General features: G+C 45.3%; 1 protein-coding gene across 3 annotated transcripts in view; it reads left to right on the top strand.

The window, feature by feature from the left end:
• The window catches only part of LOC142214296 (NACHT, LRR and PYD domains-containing protein 12-like), a 398,233-nt gene extending 379,053 nt beyond the window's left edge, over positions 1–19,180 (top strand). For all 3 annotated transcript variants that reach the window (XM_075283201.1, XM_075283206.1, XM_075283205.1), the window contains 2 exons: positions 1,286–1,456; positions 17,508–19,180. In XM_075283201.1, coding sequence (XP_075139302.1) covers positions 1,286–1,456; positions 17,508–17,598 — 262 coding nt within the window. In that variant the 3' untranslated portion in view covers positions 17,599–19,180. The remainder of the gene's footprint in view (positions 1–1,285; positions 1,457–17,507) is intronic.
• The last annotated feature ends 1,284 nt before the right edge of the window (positions 19,181–20,464 follow it).

The following is a 20,464-nucleotide window of genomic DNA, read 5'->3' as shown; positions in this document are numbered from 1 at the left end:
CTGCCCAAAGAACTGCCGCTCACTGGATGTTTTTTCTTTTTCGGACCATTCTCTGTAAACCCTAGAGATGGTTGTGCGTGAAAATCCCAGTAGATCAGCAGTTTCTGAAATACTCAGACCAGCCCTTCTGGCACCAACAACCATGCCACGTTCAAAGGCACTCAAATCACCTTTCTTCCCCATACTGATGCTCAGTTTGAACTGCAGGAGATTGTCTTGACCATGTCTACATGCCTAAATGCACTGAGTTGCCGCCATTTGATTGGCTGATTAGAAATTAAGTGTTAACGAGCAGTTGGACAGGTGTACCTAATAAAGTGGCCGGTGAGTGTAGTTTGAGGACAGAGCTCCCTTTTGGATGGGGACAGTTGCTGATCAGAAATAAACATACTTTTTTTTCTCAAAGGCATATATATAGTCTGAGGACAGAGCTCCCTTCTTGACAGAAGAAGCTTCTTAGTTTTATATTGAAAACGAGCCCCTCACTGGCACAGCAAAGCACCTGCCTACACTGACCCTAGCTACAACTGAGCTCCTCTCCTTAGCTAGCATGTCAGGAAAATGGTGGCATCAGCATCATCACCGTCTTTATATAGAGGGATGTGATGATGCTGCCGACAACCAATCACATTATTGCCCATAGCTAACATGGTGCCTGAGTTTCAGGCATCATGGTAGCTTTTCCAACAATGATTGTCCAGTAGCCACCGGAAAAGATCGGGATCGGGATCGGAATTCCGAACGCAATCGTGAAATTGACTCGATTGCCAAGCGGAATCCGATCTTTTCTGATCCCGATCACTCAACCCTTGTGGGGGACAAGTTATACATGGATTTTATCCTATTTTATGCTCCTCCGCACCATTGTTTTGTCTATGGGATAAACTGCTGACTGCACCTTCATATGTGACATCTATACTGAGCTGTGTATCTAATCCTATCATGTGTGATACTGACTGCTGAGCTGTGTATCTAATCCTATCATGTGTGATACTGTATACTGAGCTGTGTATCTAATGCTATCCTGTGTGATACTGTATACTGAGCTGTGTATCTAATGCTATCATGTGTGATACTGTGTACTTAGCTGTGTATCTAATCCTATCATGTGTGATACAGTATACTGAGCTGTGTATCTAATCCTATCCTGTGTGATACTGTATACTGAGCAGTGTATCTAATCCTATCATGTATGATACTGTCTGCTGAGCTGTGTATCTAATCCTATCATGTGTGATACAGCCTGCTGATACATCACTCACATCTCATCTTCTTATTCTTACAGTTTGGCTGGTAATGCTCTACCAGACACTTCCTGCACCAACTTGGCCTCTGTAATAAGGAATAACCAGTCCCTGAAGACACTTGACCTTTCCTATAACCATCTGTCTGGTCCTCACTTCAGTGACTTGATGGCCGCTCTGTCCAGTCCAGACTGCAGGATAGAGAAATTAGAGTGAGTATAAGAGATGTGTACAGGAGGAGACATGTGGAAACACGTTATACAGAGATTTTATTTTATACCCAGCACCCATACTGCCATCAGGCTTTACGGTTATCCTCAAATCCAAAAAAACTCTTCTGCAGGGGCTACCAGCCAGTTTTTGATTGCACTTGAGAAACGGCTCAGCCCGAAACAGGTTGTGATTTTAAACAATTAATTGGAGGGATTTTCTACTTTTGGGACCCCAGCTATTTCCTGTGAGTACTTTGACCAAAACCCCCTCCTTACCATTGTGCCAAAAGGACCAGAAGATAAGGATCACCGCACTTCACCAGAAGATACATGCAAACGTTCTTTATTGAAGTCCAACAAACACAATGCGTTTCAGGCTTCCAACTGCCCTTTCTCAAGTGTAATGATCTAAGTCGTAGAAACAGAATACAAGCGAAGAATGCATCACAGCATACAAATACCATTATTAAATACAAAACGTCAAACTAACATCACATTAGTGGTGGTCACATAGGAAAAGTCACAATAAATAGAAAAAAAGAGTAGGGGCACTCACCAAGACACTTGTTTTCATAAAAAAGGTTTCTTTATTCCTAAATTTAAAAGCAGAGTGAGAGAATGACAGCAAAGGCAAAAAAAAAAAAAAAAGGCAACAGCCGTTTTGCGCTTATAGCGCTTTTTCATGCCATGCATGTGTCTGTTAGAATGGGGTCCCGCAGGCTTCCCGTCCAGCGCGCAGCGCTACCTGCAGGCCAATCCAACCCTCGCCCTCAGCGTCGGAGTGTGGAGTCTAAGTCCAACTTTCTGCCTACTGAGCATGCTCAGACCTTTTGGAGGCGCTCAGAGGTAAGTCCCATTCTTCCCCTACTGAGCTTGCTTAGACCTTTTGGAGGCGCTCAGAGGTTAAGTCCCACTCTTCACCTACTGAGCATGCTCGCACTTTTTGGAGCCGCGTGGATGCTAAGTCCCATTTTGCCCATACTGAGCATGTTCGGTGAAGTTGTGGCCACCTCCCCTGTGGGCGGGCCTTGCCTTTTTATAGTGTGAGCCGACATCCGCGAGGTGCTCACCCTTTGACTAAAATGCTTTGAGACAGGAGGTCAGGGCTAGATTCCTGTGAAAGGCAAGTTGTCAGATTAGGCATCTTAGTTAGGATTCCTTGGCTCTGCCGGTATGGACCTGAATAGCCTTTGAACTGTCCATTAACAATATAGCTCCAAGCTGTTCTGGAGCCCGTTATGTTACTGACCAGGGGTGACGTCCAACCCTTGGCAGCCTTTCCTGTGTAGCAGGGTGTAGCATTTGCTACAGTCTATCTCTCTGCTGATAGTTCACAGATGACTATTGCAAGGCTTCGTTTGGCTTCACCCAGCAGCTATAAACAGGTGCACTTACCCAGTGAAGTAACTGGTGAGAGTTTGTTGCAGTCTGTTCACATTAGAACCGCACAAACAAGACTGCCAGTGCAGTTAACTGGTAGTTCGCTTTTCAGACAGACGGCCGCCCCTCTGAGGCTTGTGGACCTCTCTGCAATGTCTTGCAGTCTAGCGGTTCTGTTGACATTAAAAATATTATTTTCATTTATATAGACAGAACCGTAACAGTGTCCATTAAAGGTCTAGCATTTTCAGATAAATATAACAGACAAGGCAGACAAATAAACCAATCGAGCTCGAGATCGAGCAAGCTGCTCCAATAGAAACACGTTACATCACATAAGGGACATGGCTAAAATTAGCTCCATCTATATGTACAATGGATCTGAAGGAAAATCTTTGTTACAATTACAACCAATTGGATAAACGCCGGCTCTGTAAGATTAAAAAATAGGGACGGGGAAAACTCCTCCCCTCTGTCTCCTTGTAACTAGAGATGAGTGAGTACTGTTCGGATCAGCCGATCTAAACAGCACGCTCGCATAGAAATGAATGGATGTAGCCAGGACGCGGGGGGTTAAGCGGCCGGCCGCCGTCAAAGCGGAAGTACTAGGTGCATCCATTCATTTCAATGGCGCATGCTGTTCGGATCGGCTGATCCGAACAGTACTCGCTCATCTCTACTTGTAACCAATCAAATAAGCGCCGACCAAATAACTATAGAATGCTATGGACTTAAAGGGAAGGTAAACCCCTCCTCTTTATGGAGCAGACCTGAAGGGAAACTGCCAACAACATTTTATCCAATCGGATGAATGCCAACCATTCACATTCAAAAGCATGGGAAAGGAAGCACCTCCCCCTATGTCTTTTCTACCAATCAGGAAATTGCCGGCCTTGTAACTCCGTAAGAAGAAAGAAGACCACTAAGCACGGGGGCTTGGAAATGCAGCTGGGGAGCAAGGTTGCGGTCAAGCTACAGCACATCCAATGGCTACTGGTGAGGGGCAGCCAGCATTGCGCTTCTCCACAATCCCTGGCTTGATGGCTACATTAAGCAGGGTACAGGATTGACCAGGCCTGAGCACCAGGAAAAGGTGTTGCAGTGGCTAGGGGATAACGCTTCCAGCATCTTTTCCAGCAGCCAGTCAACCACTACCTCCACTTGTCTTCCTAGCCAAGAGTCTGCCCCTCCTTCCTCCCAACATACCCAATCTTCCCAGTAGAGTCATCCCACCTTTGCCCCCTCCCAAGATCTGTTTTCAGGTCTTTTAACTGTCCCTCACTCTGTCCCACCACTTCACGAATCCCAGGAGCTAACAGATAACTTTGTGTGTCCTGATGCCCAAACACTGGAGCATCCGACATCTCCTGGAGATTTTGTGGTTGTGGCCCCGCAACTCATCATCAGTGATGATGACGAGACACAGTTGCCATCAGGGCAGGCTGTTGTCATGTGCGGTGTGCAGGAGGAGCAGCAGATTAAGGAATTGGAAGAGGAGGTGGTGGACGACAAGGCAACCAACCCAACCTTGGCAGGGGTGATGTCTAGCAGGGAAAGCAACATGGATCTGGAGGTAAGCACAGCACCAAAAAAGGTGGCTACAGCCCGAGGCATGTCCAGAGGCAGAGGACAGCTGCTTCATAGAATCCAGGGCAGACCCAGCAAGGCCCAAGATGTTCCCTGTCCTAGCCACTCGAGAAAAACTCCCCCATCCAAGCCATGTTCCTCCATGGTGTGGAGATTTTTCAATGTATGCACTGAGGACAAATTTAGTGCGGTTTGCACACTGTGCAACTCCAAACTGAGTAGGAGCTCTGAAAAGAGCAACCTTACCACCTCAGGCATGCGCCATCATTTGGAAGGCAAGCACTGGGCTCAGTGGACAGAGCAAATGCAGGACAATCGCCTCTTCCACTGTGTTCAGTGCTGTTGCTGCAGTCCAGACCACCAGCCAGGACACCTCCACATCTTCCTCTGTCACCTTCTCCTACACCATCATGCGCCTCTTCCCAGCAACCCACCATCTTCCAGGTGTTTGAGCGCAGGCAAAAATGTAGCGCAACCCACCCATATGCTCAGGCCTTAAACGAACACATTTCCAAACTGCTGGCCCTGGAGATGTTGCCGTTCATGCTTGTGGAGACTCAGGCCTTCGGTGACCGGATGGCAACTGCGGCACCACGCTATGCCATCCCTAGCCGTCCCCCTCCTGTGTGTGATGCGAGAATCCCTCATTGCCATCAGGGATAACGCATTGCATGCTGAGGAGTCGGGGATAGGAGCAGACCAATCCCAGCAGGATAGTCAGTGCACACTACTGACAGCTTCTCAGCTTGTAATGATGGAGGAGGAGGATGAAGTGGCAGATGAGATCATTGTCACACACGAGGCTAGCGGGGAAGTTCAGTGCGTCCCATTACTTCAGCGCGGATGGGGCGAAGGGGAGGAGGAAATGGACAGTGACCCTTCCGGTGGGGGCAGTGAAGTCATGCCAACTAACGCCCTGGCACACATGGCTGACTTCATGTTGGGCTGCTTTTCCAATGACAAACACATTGTCAAAATCCTGGAGAGCAACCAATACTGGATTTTTGCAATCCTCGACCCCCAGTATTAAAATAACATATTGTCTTTTATTCCAGTAGAGGGGAGGGCCAGTCGCATTTATGATTGCCACAATCAACTTGTGCAAAATATGATGGAAATGTTTCCATCAACTCTCGTTGGCGGCAGAGAGGACAGTTCCTCTAAGAGGCTAACAACTGCCATCCGGTCCACACCCGGCAGGGGCACACTCTCCAAGGTGTGGGACACCTTAATGGCACCCCTCGCCAAACTACCACCATTGAGGGGCCTAGTGTAATCAGGAGGGACAAGTATAGGCTCATGTTGTGGGAATACCTGGCCTACCACAGCCCTGTCCTTTCCGATCCCTCTGCGCCCTACACTTATTGTTTGTCAAAGTTGGACTTGAGGCTGGAATTTGCGCTTTACGCCTTGGAGCTGCTGTCCTGCCCTGCCACCAGCATTCTATCAGACAGGGTCTTCAGCGCAGCCGGTGGCATCATCACAGATAAGCGAAGCCGTCTGTCAGCTGACAGTGCTGACCAGCTGACGCTGATCAAAATGAACTGTGTAATAGTTGGGGATTATTTAGCATCAAAAGGTAGAGATTCTTGGACTCAACAGAGGTGTTGGTGGCGCTGGGTGCCAAATAAACTGCAGCTCAGGTAATGCGATCCAAATTGGCTTTTATTCAGCTTATAACAGAACAAAATAACAAACGGCCTAGCTCACACACAGGGCACTACCTCACTACTTGAACCCTGAATAATCTATTGAGGGCAAGAGTCTTTACTGATGTCTCTGTCTCACCAGTCCGTTATGGATGCCAGTTCTCAGGGGACAGACCGCCTGTCTGTCTCCAAATGGTCTTCTCTACCCTGCTCCCTGCAGGTCACTGGCAGCCCTCCCTCTCTGGAGTGAGCCCCTGTCTCTCTGACTCAAGGGTGTGGTCAGAGTCATTTTTAACCCTAACTCTGGCTGCTCCACAGCGCCCTCTGGGTTCACATCCTCACTATATATATATATATATATATATATATATATATATATATATATATATTGTAAATACGGGACCCTCAGAGAAGGTAAGTTGCTAGGTCAAGCAGACGGAGGCAAGGAGATTAGCTCTCAGTTGTAGTCAGTTTATTGGAGGCAGTTCACACAGTCCACAGAATGTAAATCAAAAACAGCTTTCTTCAGCATAAGGATAACATAAAGGAGCTTTCTTCAGCAGGGTACAAAAATGAAACAACAAAACAGTCCTTACTTCAGGATGTAAAGAAGGTAAGTCCTCAGGCTTTCCTCACCCACACACAAGGTGAATTTTAAGGTTTTATCCTCCAGACACACACAGGGCAGTGTGTACAACAGGTTTCTCCTCCAAGAGACGACCACACCCCCTTCCCATGGGCAACCTCAGTGCTTTTATAGCTGACCACTTGAGTCAGCCAGCAAAACCCAGGACTGGAGTATCGGCCTGAGTTTACAACAACACCTAACTCCTGGTCCCATACTCCAGCCAGTCACCTTGTAGATACTAACCATCTTAGTAGAATGTACCTGCCCTCTACCACTTTACCATCTGCCTGTTTACAATATATATATATATATATATATATATATATATATATATATATATATATATATATATATATAGTATGTATGAACTCCTTACATATTGCAGTGTTGTGAAAAGTGCATTTTGTTTGCAGAAAGGGATTGCTTGCCCATGCACTTTTATGGCAAATTTGAATTTTTGTACATTTTTTGCTAGTGATCTCTGTTTGCTGCAAAGTTGCATGAAAGTGCTTGTATATATGAATTATTAAATTGTGTTTTATATATGGTATGCTGTGCAATCTCAAAAAGTTAGATTTTGGTGTCACAGTCACAGTTTTCTAGGTGCAGTGCTTTAAAATAAGACTACAGGATGGAGATAGGGAACATTTGCAAAGTATACATAAATTTGGGCATAATAAAGAAGCAGAGTAGGTTTTTTGGCCCATCCAAGAGACATATGGTAGAAAGAGAAAAGATAATGATATACTACTACTAATGATAATTAGTAAATTAGTTAATATGTAATTAGATAATTACTAAATGTTATTGGCGCCAACATATTCCACAGCACTGTACAATTTGTAGGGTTCAAGTACAGACAAAAAGAGACATTACAGAGAAATAGTCAATTCACTCAATGGGACTGAGGGCCCTGCTCACAGGAGCTTACAATCTATGAGGTAGAGGGGGTGATACAAGAGGTAGCAGGGGCGGCATTGCTTATACAGAGGTCCAATCATTTTTGTAATAAAGATTAATGGTCAGCTGTCCCCAAGCCTCCTCCTCCTCCTCCTCCTCTTCCTCCTCCTCCTCCTCCTCCTCCCCCTCCCACCACCAGATCACAGAAGCCCGGATCGAATCCCCGACAGAAACATACACCAACACGCAATCAGGTCATGACACTTTCCTGCCTTGACGCCAGTGTGCTATCGGAAAATGTTTTCAGTGCAGCCGGTGGCATCATCACGGATAAGCACAACCAGCTGTCAATGCTGACCGGCTGATGCTGATCAAAATGAGCAGCCACTGGATAGACCCATCATTTTCATTTCCAGCAGTGTCAAGTACCCTGACATGAAGTTTGATGTGTGTGCTCACCCTCTACAATTCTTCTTCCTCCTCATACTCCTCCACCATCATCGTTGCAAAATTCTGCTCCTACTAGCTTCAATTCACAATAATGCCCCCAAACTCTTCTGGTTAGAGGCTCAATCCACCCTGATTCCCCCAACTGTGCTGGTTAGAAGCTCATTATAAGTCATGCCAAGTAACACAATGGCACACATGGCTGACTTCATGTTAGGTTGCTTTTCAAGAAAAAAATGCATAGTTCACATCATGGAGACAAAACAATAATGATTTTTTTTAAATCCCCCACCCCCGGTATCAGTTAAAAATCACATCCTTGGTTCTGGTACAGAAGAGCAAAAAAAAAAAAAAAAAATCGCACAAATGATATATAAATATGGAGGCAGGCTAAGCATCAAAAAAGGTGGCTGCAGGCAGAGGCATGACAGGGGTGATGTATAGCAGGGAAAGCAGTATAGATGTGGAGGGACCTAAGCATGAAAAAAGGTGGCTAGAGGCAGAGGCATGTTTAGAGGAAGCAAGGACAAAGATTTTCCATGCACTAGCCACTCAAGCAAAACTCGCTCATGTGGCCAGACTTATGCAAGATCTCTCCGTGTCTTTGAGGTGTCCACCAAGAGGGTCAGCTTTGACGATTCACTACTGATTTTAACAATCCCGCTCCTGTGTGTGATGCAAGAATCCCTCATCACCATCAGGGATAATGCATTGTACGCTGAGGAGTCAGGCATAGGAGCAGAACCATTCCAGCAGAATAATCAGTGCACACTCCTGTCCACTTCAAACCGTATATTGATGGAGGAAGAGGAGGATGACGAAGTGGCAGATGATTTCATTGTCACACAGAAGGCTAGCAGCACTCCCTGGCCAAACTACCGCCACTGAGGTGCCTAGTGTCACCAGTTACATGACAAATTTAGTGTTGTTTGCACACTTTGCAAGTCTATACTGAGTAGCGGCTCTGAAAAGAGCAACCTTACCACCTTTTGGGTGCGCTGTCATTTGGAAGGCAAGCCCTGGGCTCACTGGGAGAGAGTAAATGCAGGACAATCATCGCTCGGCATTGCCGACAGTGTCTCTTCCACTGTTTACACCAGCCTGGCCACCTACACATTTGTCTCTGACACATTGGGGAGTTCACCCTCATCCGCTCTTTTGGCCTGCACCATCATGCGCCTCTTCCCAGCCACTCCCCATCTCTCAGGCGTTTCATTGCAGGCAGAAGTACAGCACAAGCCACCCACATGCCCAAGCCTTTAACGGCCTCATCTAAAAACTGCTGGCCCTGGAGATGTTGGCGTTTAAGCTTCTGGATACCCAGCCTACCCAGGCTAGGCCCAGCCAGCTCCATATGCTGGGCCTAGCCATTACTACTTCTCTTGGTGTGCTGTCCCCGCCTTGCGCCTGCACGTGTCCCATAACATCAGTCGGGCCCAGAGTTCTGCGCTTTTCTGCATGGTCCACTTGACCACCGACAAGCCCCTGTGGTCAGGGATGCTGCTTCTCTTTAATGACAGGCCAGGTGAATGTAGTGGAGTCTGGGCCCAGGGTGCAAACTGGGGTGGCCTATCTCCTCTCCCAACCCAAAATTCATGGCAGGGGTTATCTGAAAGCCTACTGTGCTGCAACCTTGACTCCAGCTACGAGCTGGAAACGCTGTAACACTGGCGTTGGGAGATGTTAGCAGGCTGTGCTGAAGCTCATCAACTTGGGGGACAGACAGCACACTGCCTCCGAGGTCAGGGATGCCATCCTGGATGATATGGCAATATGGTTTTCTCCGCTGCACCTGGGCCCAGGCATGTTTGCCTATGTGTTAATGGCCGAAACCTGTTAGCAGATCTGGATTGACCAAAAATTGGATTGAGCTGATATAGCCTGAATTAATTTCTGGGTCTCCCACTTAGCTTTAGGGCGTAGCCCCTTAAAAATTGGATTGAGCTGATATAGCCTGAATTAATTTCTGGGTCTCTGTTAGGATTGTGCAGAAGCTGCAGCCATGAGATGGGCATCGCTGCCTGTTCTTCTGCACAATCCAGGGTTGCATGGGTTAACCTGCCTTGCAACAGCCTTGCATTGACTATTTGATGGACTGGTGTGTCGACCAATGGACGCTCAGCTTGGGCAGCTGGGCTATTTGCTGATGACCGCCCCCTTGCCTATATAAGGGGGCTGGCTTGATCACCCAGCGCTCTAAGATCCATTCTCAAACCTGACGTGTGCGTGAGTGTATATGGTTTCCAGCCTGTGAACCTTAGTTGGCCTAGCTAGCAATTACCCTGAGGTAGCAATGCCACTGTTAGTCAGGCAGCATGCTGCCTTGTATGTGTGTGGTAGAATTCAGTAGGTTTAGCTAGCATTACTTCTCAGACAGGGTTACTGGGAGTGGGCTTGGCAGTAGTTGCCTGGGTGCTTGGGTGGAACAATTACACACAGGGTTTACTTCGTCTCAGGCTTGTCCTGGAGTTCAGGCTAGCCAGTTTGTTTATTTGTAGCGGCTGCTCTAACTGCACAGGTCTCTGTGATTGGTAACAGAGCAAACCTGGTTGTTTAATTTAGCTGGCAGTGACATCAACTGTCAGACAGTGTTCACACTAGGTGTTGGCTGTTCAGAAGCCCAGAGGGCTACGCAGGGCTTTCATTTATTTAGTTTTTTTTAAAAAAAAATAAACCCTGCTGACCATAACAGTCTCCCACTTAGCTTTAGGGGATAGACCCTTAAAAATTGGATTGAGCTGATATAGCCTGAATGAATTTCTGGGTCTCCCACCTAGGTTTTGGGGTTACAAACCGTGAAAAACTGGATTGAGCGTACATAGCCTGATCTAATTGCTCTGTATCCCTGTTTTGGGTTTACACAGCCTGAAAAGCTGGTTTGCACGTATATAGCAAGAAGTAACTGCTGTGGATTGCTGCTATTTTGTTGTGGCCCCCCAAAATAAAAGCTGTTTGTCTGGTATATAGCAAGAAGTAACTGATCTGTATTCCTGCTAATTTGTGGGGAGGGGGGAAACCCCCCCAAAAAAACTGCTTGTCACGTATACGGTCACGTGTGGACAATTGGCGCCACATGCTGTTGGCTACCAGCAAGATACTCAAGTATACAAGAGTACAAACATGCACAGAGTCATACTAGGATGATTTTTAAATGGAAATTTCAGGGACAGATCTATTAGATTGTGGAAATAGCAGTAGTTCAGTCTTTGACAGATTCAGTTTCAGATAAAGCAAAGACATGATATTTCAGATGGTAGAGAGACAGTCACTGGTGTTCTGTATTAGTGCAGGGGTGATGTCACGGGATGATGTATATTAGCATAAAGATGGGAGCAGAAGCCAAACCTGGTGATGGTTTGTTCATGTGTTGTCAGAGGTGATGTCGGCCAGGTGTATGGGGCAGTAGAGGATTTCCTGAATACAAGAGAAAACCACATGGCTGAACATAATTCATTCATTTTGGTGTTCCTGGTGTTTGTTTTAGAGCAAAATATCTTTCTCTTTTATGGTACAATCTTCTACCAGTTCAGGAGAGCGACAATGGTTCCTCAACATATGCTAACCTCTTCCTGGGCTGGTGGCAGAAAGAGTTTTTTTGGACATCATCAAACAGTGGTCTCACCGGAATCTCCTCTGGGTAAGACACATAGATTATGTGTTCATCTTGTGGGAGGGACCCAGAAGAGAATTTGATATCTTTGTACAGGAACTTAATTGTAGCGATCTTGGCCTTTTCTTTACTTCGGATATCCAGGAAGAAAAGATGACGTTCCTGGATTTAATTATTTCCAAGGAGCCTTCAGGTGACCTCCATACGAATGTCGACAGGATACGGCAACCAACTCCCTGTTGTGGTGGGAGAGCTGGCACCCTCCATCTTTGAGAGTTGGGATCCCCAAGGGCCAGTACCTTAAAATCCGCATGAATTGTTCTCTGTTATCTGATTTTCAATAACAAAGCCTACCAACATGCTTTGAGCATCGACTGTACACAATTCCTAAATCTACGTAAATGCAATGATCAGATTAATGACACGTGGATCATTGCAACATTTGATGGAGCGGCAGAGGATATGAGGAAAATAATGGAGTCATTATGGAATATTTTAAAAACTTATCCAGATGTTGGGACACTTATTGGCACCAGGCCAGTGATTTCCTACCAAAGGAGACAGAACCTTAGAGATAAGTTGGTATAAAGCTATCTGTCTCCTTTAACACCTGATAAGACTTGGCTCCACCAATTTCAGCAAAGAGACCATAGGTATGCACCCCTGTGGTAGTTGCAACGCCTGTAAATTCTTTCTTAATGTTTTTTTGCTGAGGGAGGCCTATTGGAGTGGAGTGCAATAAAGTCCATTACATACAAGTAGATAAAACATGTTCAGACATTGAAAAGTAAAGAGTAATTTGAGCAGACATCTCCCTTGGATTCTTCTTTATTTTCTGCCCCTGATTCATGTTGCAGAGCATCAGCATTCTGTTGCGGTTTTCTACAACTGATTAGGCCTAAATAAAGGAGTCAAACCAGTGGGGAGTCTCAAGCCATGGTGTTACGGTTCTCTCTATGTATTTTTTTAAAAAGGAAACTTAACGGAGACAAAACTAGACTGCAAGACACTGCAATGAGGTCCACAGGCCCCAAGAGGGTGGCCGTCTGCCTGAAATGCGAACTACCAGATAACTTCACTGGCAGTGGTGTTTGTGCGGTTCCAGTGTGAACAGACTGCAACAAACTCTCACCAGTTAACCTCATTGGAAGAGTGCACCCATGTATAGCTGCTGGGTGAAGCCAAATGAAGCCTTGCAATAGTTATCTGCGACCTTCCAGCAGAGAAATAGACTCTAGCACATGCTTCACCCTACTGCACAGGAAAGGCTGCCAGGAGTTAAACGTCACCCCTGGCCAGCAAAATAAAGCGCTCCACAAGCAGCTTTGAGCTACAATGTAATGGACAGTTCAATAGGCTATTCAGGTTCTCTAAAGGTAGTGCCAAGGAATCCAAACCTAGGCCCTAATCTGACAACCTGCCTACACAGGAACCTAGCCATAACCTCCTGTCTCAAACTTATTTGGTCAAAGTGTGAGCTTTGTACCACCATAGTTACGATGTAACTTTTTTATTTGAAAATGAAGAATAAAAGTTAAATTTTACATATCTGCTGCAATATTTCTGATTTCCATTCTGGATGTAGCTGGTGCACCTTTATTTTTTGGATTCAAAGTGTGAGCGCCCGGTGGGCATTGACTCAAAGTATATAAAGGCAAGTCCCTGCCCAACAGGGGCGGTGGCCATGACCTCACCGATCATGCTCAGTATGGGCAAAATGGGACATAGCCTCATGATTTTCCTTATAGAGCCCCTTTAAAATGTGTTTATTGTAAGAAACATATTTCTGTGACAAATTTCTTAAGCAGCATGAGCAATTGGAACCGCTTTTGCAGAGTATTTAGCCCATCTAATTCCTGTAAATAAAACCTCACTATAGGGGATAGTGGATAAAAAAGTGCTGTACCCTGAGCAACTGAGGAGAATCCAGCAAATAGATCCGGAGATGGATCCTACGTCTGGGGGATACTTATCCCGTGGTGAACGGATGTGATTTCAGTAGTAGCTACCTCCACTATCCAGGGAATAATGTGGAAAATATTTAACCCCTTAGTGACCAGCATGTTTTGGACCTTAATGACCAAGCCAAATTTTGGAAATTTGCCCTGTGTGACTTTATCAGTGAATAAATAGTGAACAAATATTGTATTACAATAATTACAAATTACAAAGAAAATAAAATTTTCATTTTCTTCAAATATGTGTCATTTTAAATGCAGTTTTTTTTTGCACATAACACATCAAAAAGAAGAAACACACCCCAAGATATATCACCCCACTTCTCCCGTGTTAAAAAATGTACACTTTGTGGCCTTAGTCCTATGTACGCACATACAGTAGGGCCCAAGAGGTAGGGAGTGCCGACTGGATTGCAAATCACAAATTTTGCTTGCAGATATTTTAGGCCCATTGCACATTCGAACAAGATTTGGGTTGCCAAAGCAATTGAAAACCCCCATAAATGACACCATTTTATAAACTAGACCCCTTAACCACTTCCGGACCGCCCATAGACTATAAACGTCTGGATCTTGGTTGCCTAGTTTTGACCGGACGTACCTGTATGTCCAGTCAGAACACAGCAGCTGCACAAGATCGTGCAGCTGCTTTCACTGGGAGCCGGCTGTAACTTCAGCCGGAGCTCCCAGAGAGATGGCAGGGAAGGTTTATTCCCTGCCATCTCGATCACTGTGTATACAGCGCTCAATGAGCGCTGTATACACGGCTATGGGTGCCGCCATGATGCCAGCACCCTCTGACCTGTCGGTCACGTGATCCGCCGGGAGCCGCGTCTTGCAAGAGCTGCTGGGTCCTACAGGACCCAGATCAGCTCTGTATACAGTGTATACAGCGTGCAGGAGGCTGTATTCCTCCTGCAACTGGGGCTAAAAGTACCAGCCTCAGTTGCAGGGGAAATCAGCCTTCAATACAAAAAAAAGTGATCAGATGTCTCCAAAGGTCTCTTATAAACTTATGGGGACACAAACTGAAAAAAAAATATATATAATACAAAAGTTAAAAAAATGTAAATAAAATAAAAAAAATTAAATTAAATAATACACTAATAAAACGCTGTTATTAAAGGTTATAGCCCCACCCCCGAAGACACCATACAAAATAAAAGTTACCGTAACGGAGAGGAAAAACTATTTTATAAAGTTTTTCAGTGACACTTTGTGTTATTAAATAATAAAAAAAAATTGAAAACCAGACACGTCTCTCCTATTATGTTTATATTTTCCTGGATATAAAAAAAATTAAAACACATTCGAAAATAAAAACAACATAAAAATAAAGCCCTATGTGTCCCCGAAAAAAAGACACAAAAATTAGTTGACTGAGACATACAAGAAAAATGTTACAGCCCTCAAAACCGCACATACAAAAAAACCTGAAAATGTGTCTGTCCTGGACCACAAATTGGTCCGGTACTGAAGTGGTTAAGGTATTCATTGAGGGGTGTAGTGAGTATTTTTACCCCATAGGTTTTGAGAAAATTTGCATCAAACAAAAAAATATCATATTTTTTACACAAAAGTGTCATTTTAAAAGCAGTTTTTTTGTACATAACACATGAAAATGAAGAAAAACACCCCAAAATAGATGACCCCATTTCTCCTGTGTTCAAAAATGTGCACTTTGTGGCCTTAATCCTATATGCGGACGCACAGTAGGGCCCAAAAAGAAGGGAGCACCAACTAGGTTTCAAAACAATTTTTGCTTCAAAATGTTTCAGGCCCATTGTGCATTCAAACAAGGGTTTGAGTTACCAAAACAATTGAAAACCCACATAAATGACACCATTTTATAAAACTAGACTCCTTAAGGTATTCATTGAGGGGTATAGTCAGTATTTTGACCCCATAAGTTTTGAAAAAATTTGCCTCAAACAAAAAAAATTCATATTTTTTACACACAAGTGTCATTTTAAAGGCAGTTTTTTTGCACACCTCATAGAAAAATGAAGAAAAACACCCCAAAATATATCACCCCACTTCTCCCGTGCTCCCGTGTTCTCCAGCGTCAGATTTCACGATCTGTGCCCCAGGTGAAGAGCTATCAGTGCTGGCACCGTAGCTCTTCACCGTCAGAAGGGCGTTTCTGACGGTCTCAAAGGCGTTCTTCTTCACAGCAGCGCTTATCGCGGTGTACTGTGAGAGCGGGGGGGAACCCCCCCCCCCCAGTACTCATCTATGGATGAGCACTATGGGGGGAGGGCGTTCCTCCCTGCTCTCACAGTACAGTGCTATAGGCGCTGCTGTGAAGAAGGACGCCTGACAGACTGCAGGAACGCCCTTCTGACGGTGAAGTGCTACAGTACCGGCACTGATAGCTCTTCATCTGGGGCACAGATGGTGAAAGCCGACAGTGCGCTGAATACAGCACACTGTCGGCTTTCCAGCGGTATATATAAAACCGCATGTGCCCAACTGATGAAAGGTCCTCGTTAAGAAAGCCTATTCTTCTACCTTTAGATGTCTTCTCAGTGTGTCCGTTTGGTAGAAATCTCAAGAGAAATCTCCAGCACCGCCTCCATCTTCTTCAGGAACTGCCTTTTCTGCACGTCTTCTTGCGGAGCTAGCTTCAAATTTCTACGCATGCGGCTTTGCCGTTGGGCCTCAGGCAGAGCAGACTGCGCATGCCCACCTGATGTAAGTGGCCATTTTTCTGTGGCCGCTTACCTGACTGCGCATGCGTAGAAATTTGAAGCCAGCTCCGGAATAAGAAGCGCAGAGAGGCCGTTCCTGAAGAAGATGGAGACAAAGAGTTGGGGACACCGAAACAAAATTAACGTGGCGACAACGAAACTCCTCATCATACCGCCACCACAGCAAACCCCCAACATAATGACAAAGGCTTGAAGCCAATTGCCAAATGTCTTAGCAACACACGGTTTCTTGTCAACACTATGCTCCACTACTCTATTCTTTATTAACCGTAACGTGGTCCACTGACAACAAACCCCAAATAACTACATACTCAACCATAACTATGCAGTTGTAAACCTTCACCAGAACATAAGTGTCAAGGGGGACTACGCCACAGATAAATAGAGTCCCTGAAGGTAAAACCAGAGCCTGAAGGGATTACCCCTAACCGCCTGCTCCAGAGTATAAAAAACAGACTAACCCTCAAGGACCTCTAAAATATGCTTCAAAACAGATATAAATTCAGCAGACCCAGAGGATGGTGTGGGAAGAGGCGCCACTGTCGACTGGCAGGCGTACTCACTATCCCTGATGGCTTCAGATGTTGGCAGGGCTGGGGTGATGGAAGGTCCAGGAAGAGAAGGCAGATCCAACAAGTGGCACTCTGCAGCCTGGTTGACATCTTCCCTCCTGCTTCTGGCCAGCACCTCTTCCACCCATCCATAGCCTTGTTGGGAAATGCGAAGGAGAATCTGGACACCGTTGTCTTATTTCTACAATACTACTGGACATACTCTGCTATCCTGCTGTCTTATTTCTATAATATCATTGGTCACACTCTGCTATCCAACTGTCTTAGTCCTGCCATATACTGCTCGGTTTGCCATAAAATATAACAACATGCTAAGAAAAGTCTTATAAGGAGGTTGTCTAGGAATGATAGAAATGGCCGCTCAGCAGGGAATAATATCATATCATATGGAAATAAAATGACTTATTCTCACCTGGTAGATCCTCTGCTACTACAGCGCCGCTCTGGTGGTCATGTCTTCATTATTATCTGTCCTGCAGTGCCGACTATGTACATGTAAGATTGTACAGATTCATCCTCAGCAGATCTAGTCACTAACTAATCTGAGGTCAGGAGAAAATCCTTTCAATACAAACTCACTAATGCTGCACTGTCTGTTTTATGTTCTAGGCTGAAGTACAAAGAATTGTCTGAAGAGGAGGAGGAAGAAATAAGAAAGCTGGAAACATACAAACCAAATATGAAGATATATTACTGGTGATAATAGAAGTCAGATGTCTATATGTGGCTAGTCACATCTGCGTTTCCATTTGGGGATCCAATTAAGGGAAACCTAATCTGCATAAAAAAGTGATTACCTTAGGAATTCCGTGGACCCTATAGGCTATAATGGGGTCTGTGTGGTTTCCACTCGGTTTCTGCTCGAAAAGGGTGAAAAAGGTGGAGAGAAAAGCGCTGCTTGGAGAAGGGAATGGAATTCCTGAACATACAACAAGCACTGGTGTGAACTCAGTGTTCACATTTTAGAGGTCTGCCTGACTAATATGTGTTTATAGCTGTTTACCTTTACAGTGTCCATATTAGGACATCCTCAGATATCAGAGTCAAACATCAGATTGATGCTAGTTTACAGCTCTGATACCTGACTTCTGACATCTAATTTGTCTGATACCTGACTACTGACACCTGATACTTGACTCTGACACCTGACTACCTACTGACACTTGACTCTGACACGTGCCTCTGACATCTGACTACGACTCCTGACTCTGACACCTGATTCCTTATACTTGACTACTGACACTTGATACCTGACTGCCACAGCATAGTGAATGGCATCTGAACAGGTTCCATTCACTCTGTGCAGTTTGTGGGCTGGTTGAAAAACCATAGTGTCCCCTGCACACAATATTATCCCCCATAGTGGCCCCTGCACACAGTATTTTCCCCCATAGTGGCCCCTGCACACAGTATTATCCCCCATAGTGGCCCCTGCACACAGTATTATCCCCCATAGTGGTCCCTACACACAGTATTATCCCCATAGTGGCCCCTGCACACAGTATTATCCCCAATAGTGGCCCCTGCACACAGTATTATGTCCCACTGTGGACACCCCAGAGTATAATAATCGGAGACCCGGGGGAATAAAAACATTAAAAAAAACAGTTGCTTACCTGTTCCCCGGCTCCTATGCTGTCGGCCGCTGCTCTCGTCCTTCTTTAAAGACGTCAGACGTCACATGACCCGGGAAGCAGGCCGGGTTCATGTGATGTCAGAGACGTCAGACAAGTATGAAGGAGGCCTGGCAGGATCGTGGAGAGGTAAGTAACAATATTTTTTACGTTCCCTTACCTCTCCCGGTCCGCCGATCATTATACTCGGGGGTCTGCAAAGACCCCTGAGTATAATGATAGTATTTGTGGGGCCCGCGGTATCACTTGCCGACCCCGGCCCAGCCAGGATCGGCAAGTAAATAGGGCCCGTAACGGCCTATTAAAAAAAGAAAACAAAAACACAGCGGTAGCGTCTGTCACCGGGCCCCCTAATGGTCCGGGCCTCCGCTGCCTCTACGGTAGTTACTATCCTGTAAAATCCACTCATAGACCAAGACACAAACTGTGTGACAGCCAGGAGATCATCTCTGTAATGTTCTTGTCATCAGCCCCAAGACAGACTTGTTTTTTGATCCATCTGACACCAGAACAGTTCATTGCAAACTTGTATGAGGTCTTCCTCCTATCCCATGTTATTACATATAAGCCATAAGAGGTTACACGGCTTCCCGCTCATGTAGTATAATAGTGCCGTGTGTGTGTATGGAATAAACCGCTTTTACCATTGTCATTGTGTCTGTGTCCTGTGACTTGTTTCAGAGGCCGAGAGTCTCCTCTGTAAATCTACATAGAGACATAAATCTACACATAACATATAGTATCATACATGGGGAGGGTCTTTATACAGGACCTTTCATGTCCTATAAGTTGGAGGTGTTATATACTGTTACACAGCTGACCCTGCACTGAATTCAGGAGACTTCCATCTTTGTCGCTATCTTCCAGGGTTCCAGAGATATCACTGCTGTTAGTTTGGGCTAACTATATGGTGGCGCTCTGAGGGGCCGGAGGCCATTTTGTTGATAATGACAGTAAAATGGAGAATGGCTTTAAATCCATAAAATCCATAAAAGAATAGGGTACTATTCCGTTATCGGGCCAGCAGAGCTGTTCAGCACTAGTATCGGGACAGCAGCAAGCAAGGCCGCATACCCGCATCGCAGTACAGTTCCGGACAGCATCGCGCATCGCAGATGAGTTTGGGACAGCATCGGGTTCAGCAGCATTCACACACACAGCTAATTGTAAGTGGATATACTTTATTTCGTAATTGCCGGCAGAGATGCTCAGCACTAGTTATCGGGACAGCAGCAGCATCGTAGTGAGAGAAATGGACGTGTCGGGCTGTGTTATATAACTTGTCTTAAACAGGAGGCATGAAATTAGCGATCTCTTTTAACAAATCTGTGAACATTGTTTCTTTGGAATGATTTTGTCGCCACATAAATTCGGCTAAGTATGACTCCAGATGCTGGCGGGCTGTTCCGCGCTGTCTTTTATTGCGCCATTTAGCACTTCCCCACAAACGTTCCACATTTTGCGTGTGGCACTGAGTGTTTGGGTCAACAAAATTGTACTTGTGGTTCACTGTTAAATGGTCGTAGCCAGCAGCTTTTAAGTCTGTAGTATTATACCCCTTCCAGCAATCAGAGTATATTATACTCCCATCTGCCACGTTGGCTTTAATAGAAGCTATCAATGTTGTAGCTGATCTTTCTGGGACTGCAACAACAAAACACTCCTTAGTCTCACGGCACAATCCTCCAAAGATCCATTGTGGTGGCAGAACCCGGCCGCTGTTGTTTTTCCTTTTTGTAAAAAGGCTTTCATCCACCTCAACCACTTTGTTTAGGCCTCCTATTTTTGTAGAAGGTCGGGATATTAAGGCACTTGTACACACTTCGCGGAGGTAATTATTCCAATCTACGAAGGTGTTGTGATTCATCTTCAATTGCTGTTCACAAAACTCTACGGATGTCAGCTCTTGGCACCAACAATAAATGAAACGGG

The sequence above is a fragment of the Leptodactylus fuscus genome, chromosome 7 (genome assembly GCF_031893055.1).
Source record: "Leptodactylus fuscus isolate aLepFus1 chromosome 7, aLepFus1.hap2, whole genome shotgun sequence".
NCBI lineage: Eukaryota > Metazoa > Chordata > Amphibia > Anura > Leptodactylidae > Leptodactylus > Leptodactylus fuscus.
Note: the sequence above shows the minus strand (reverse complement) of the source record. Positions and strands in the feature narration are given on the sequence as shown.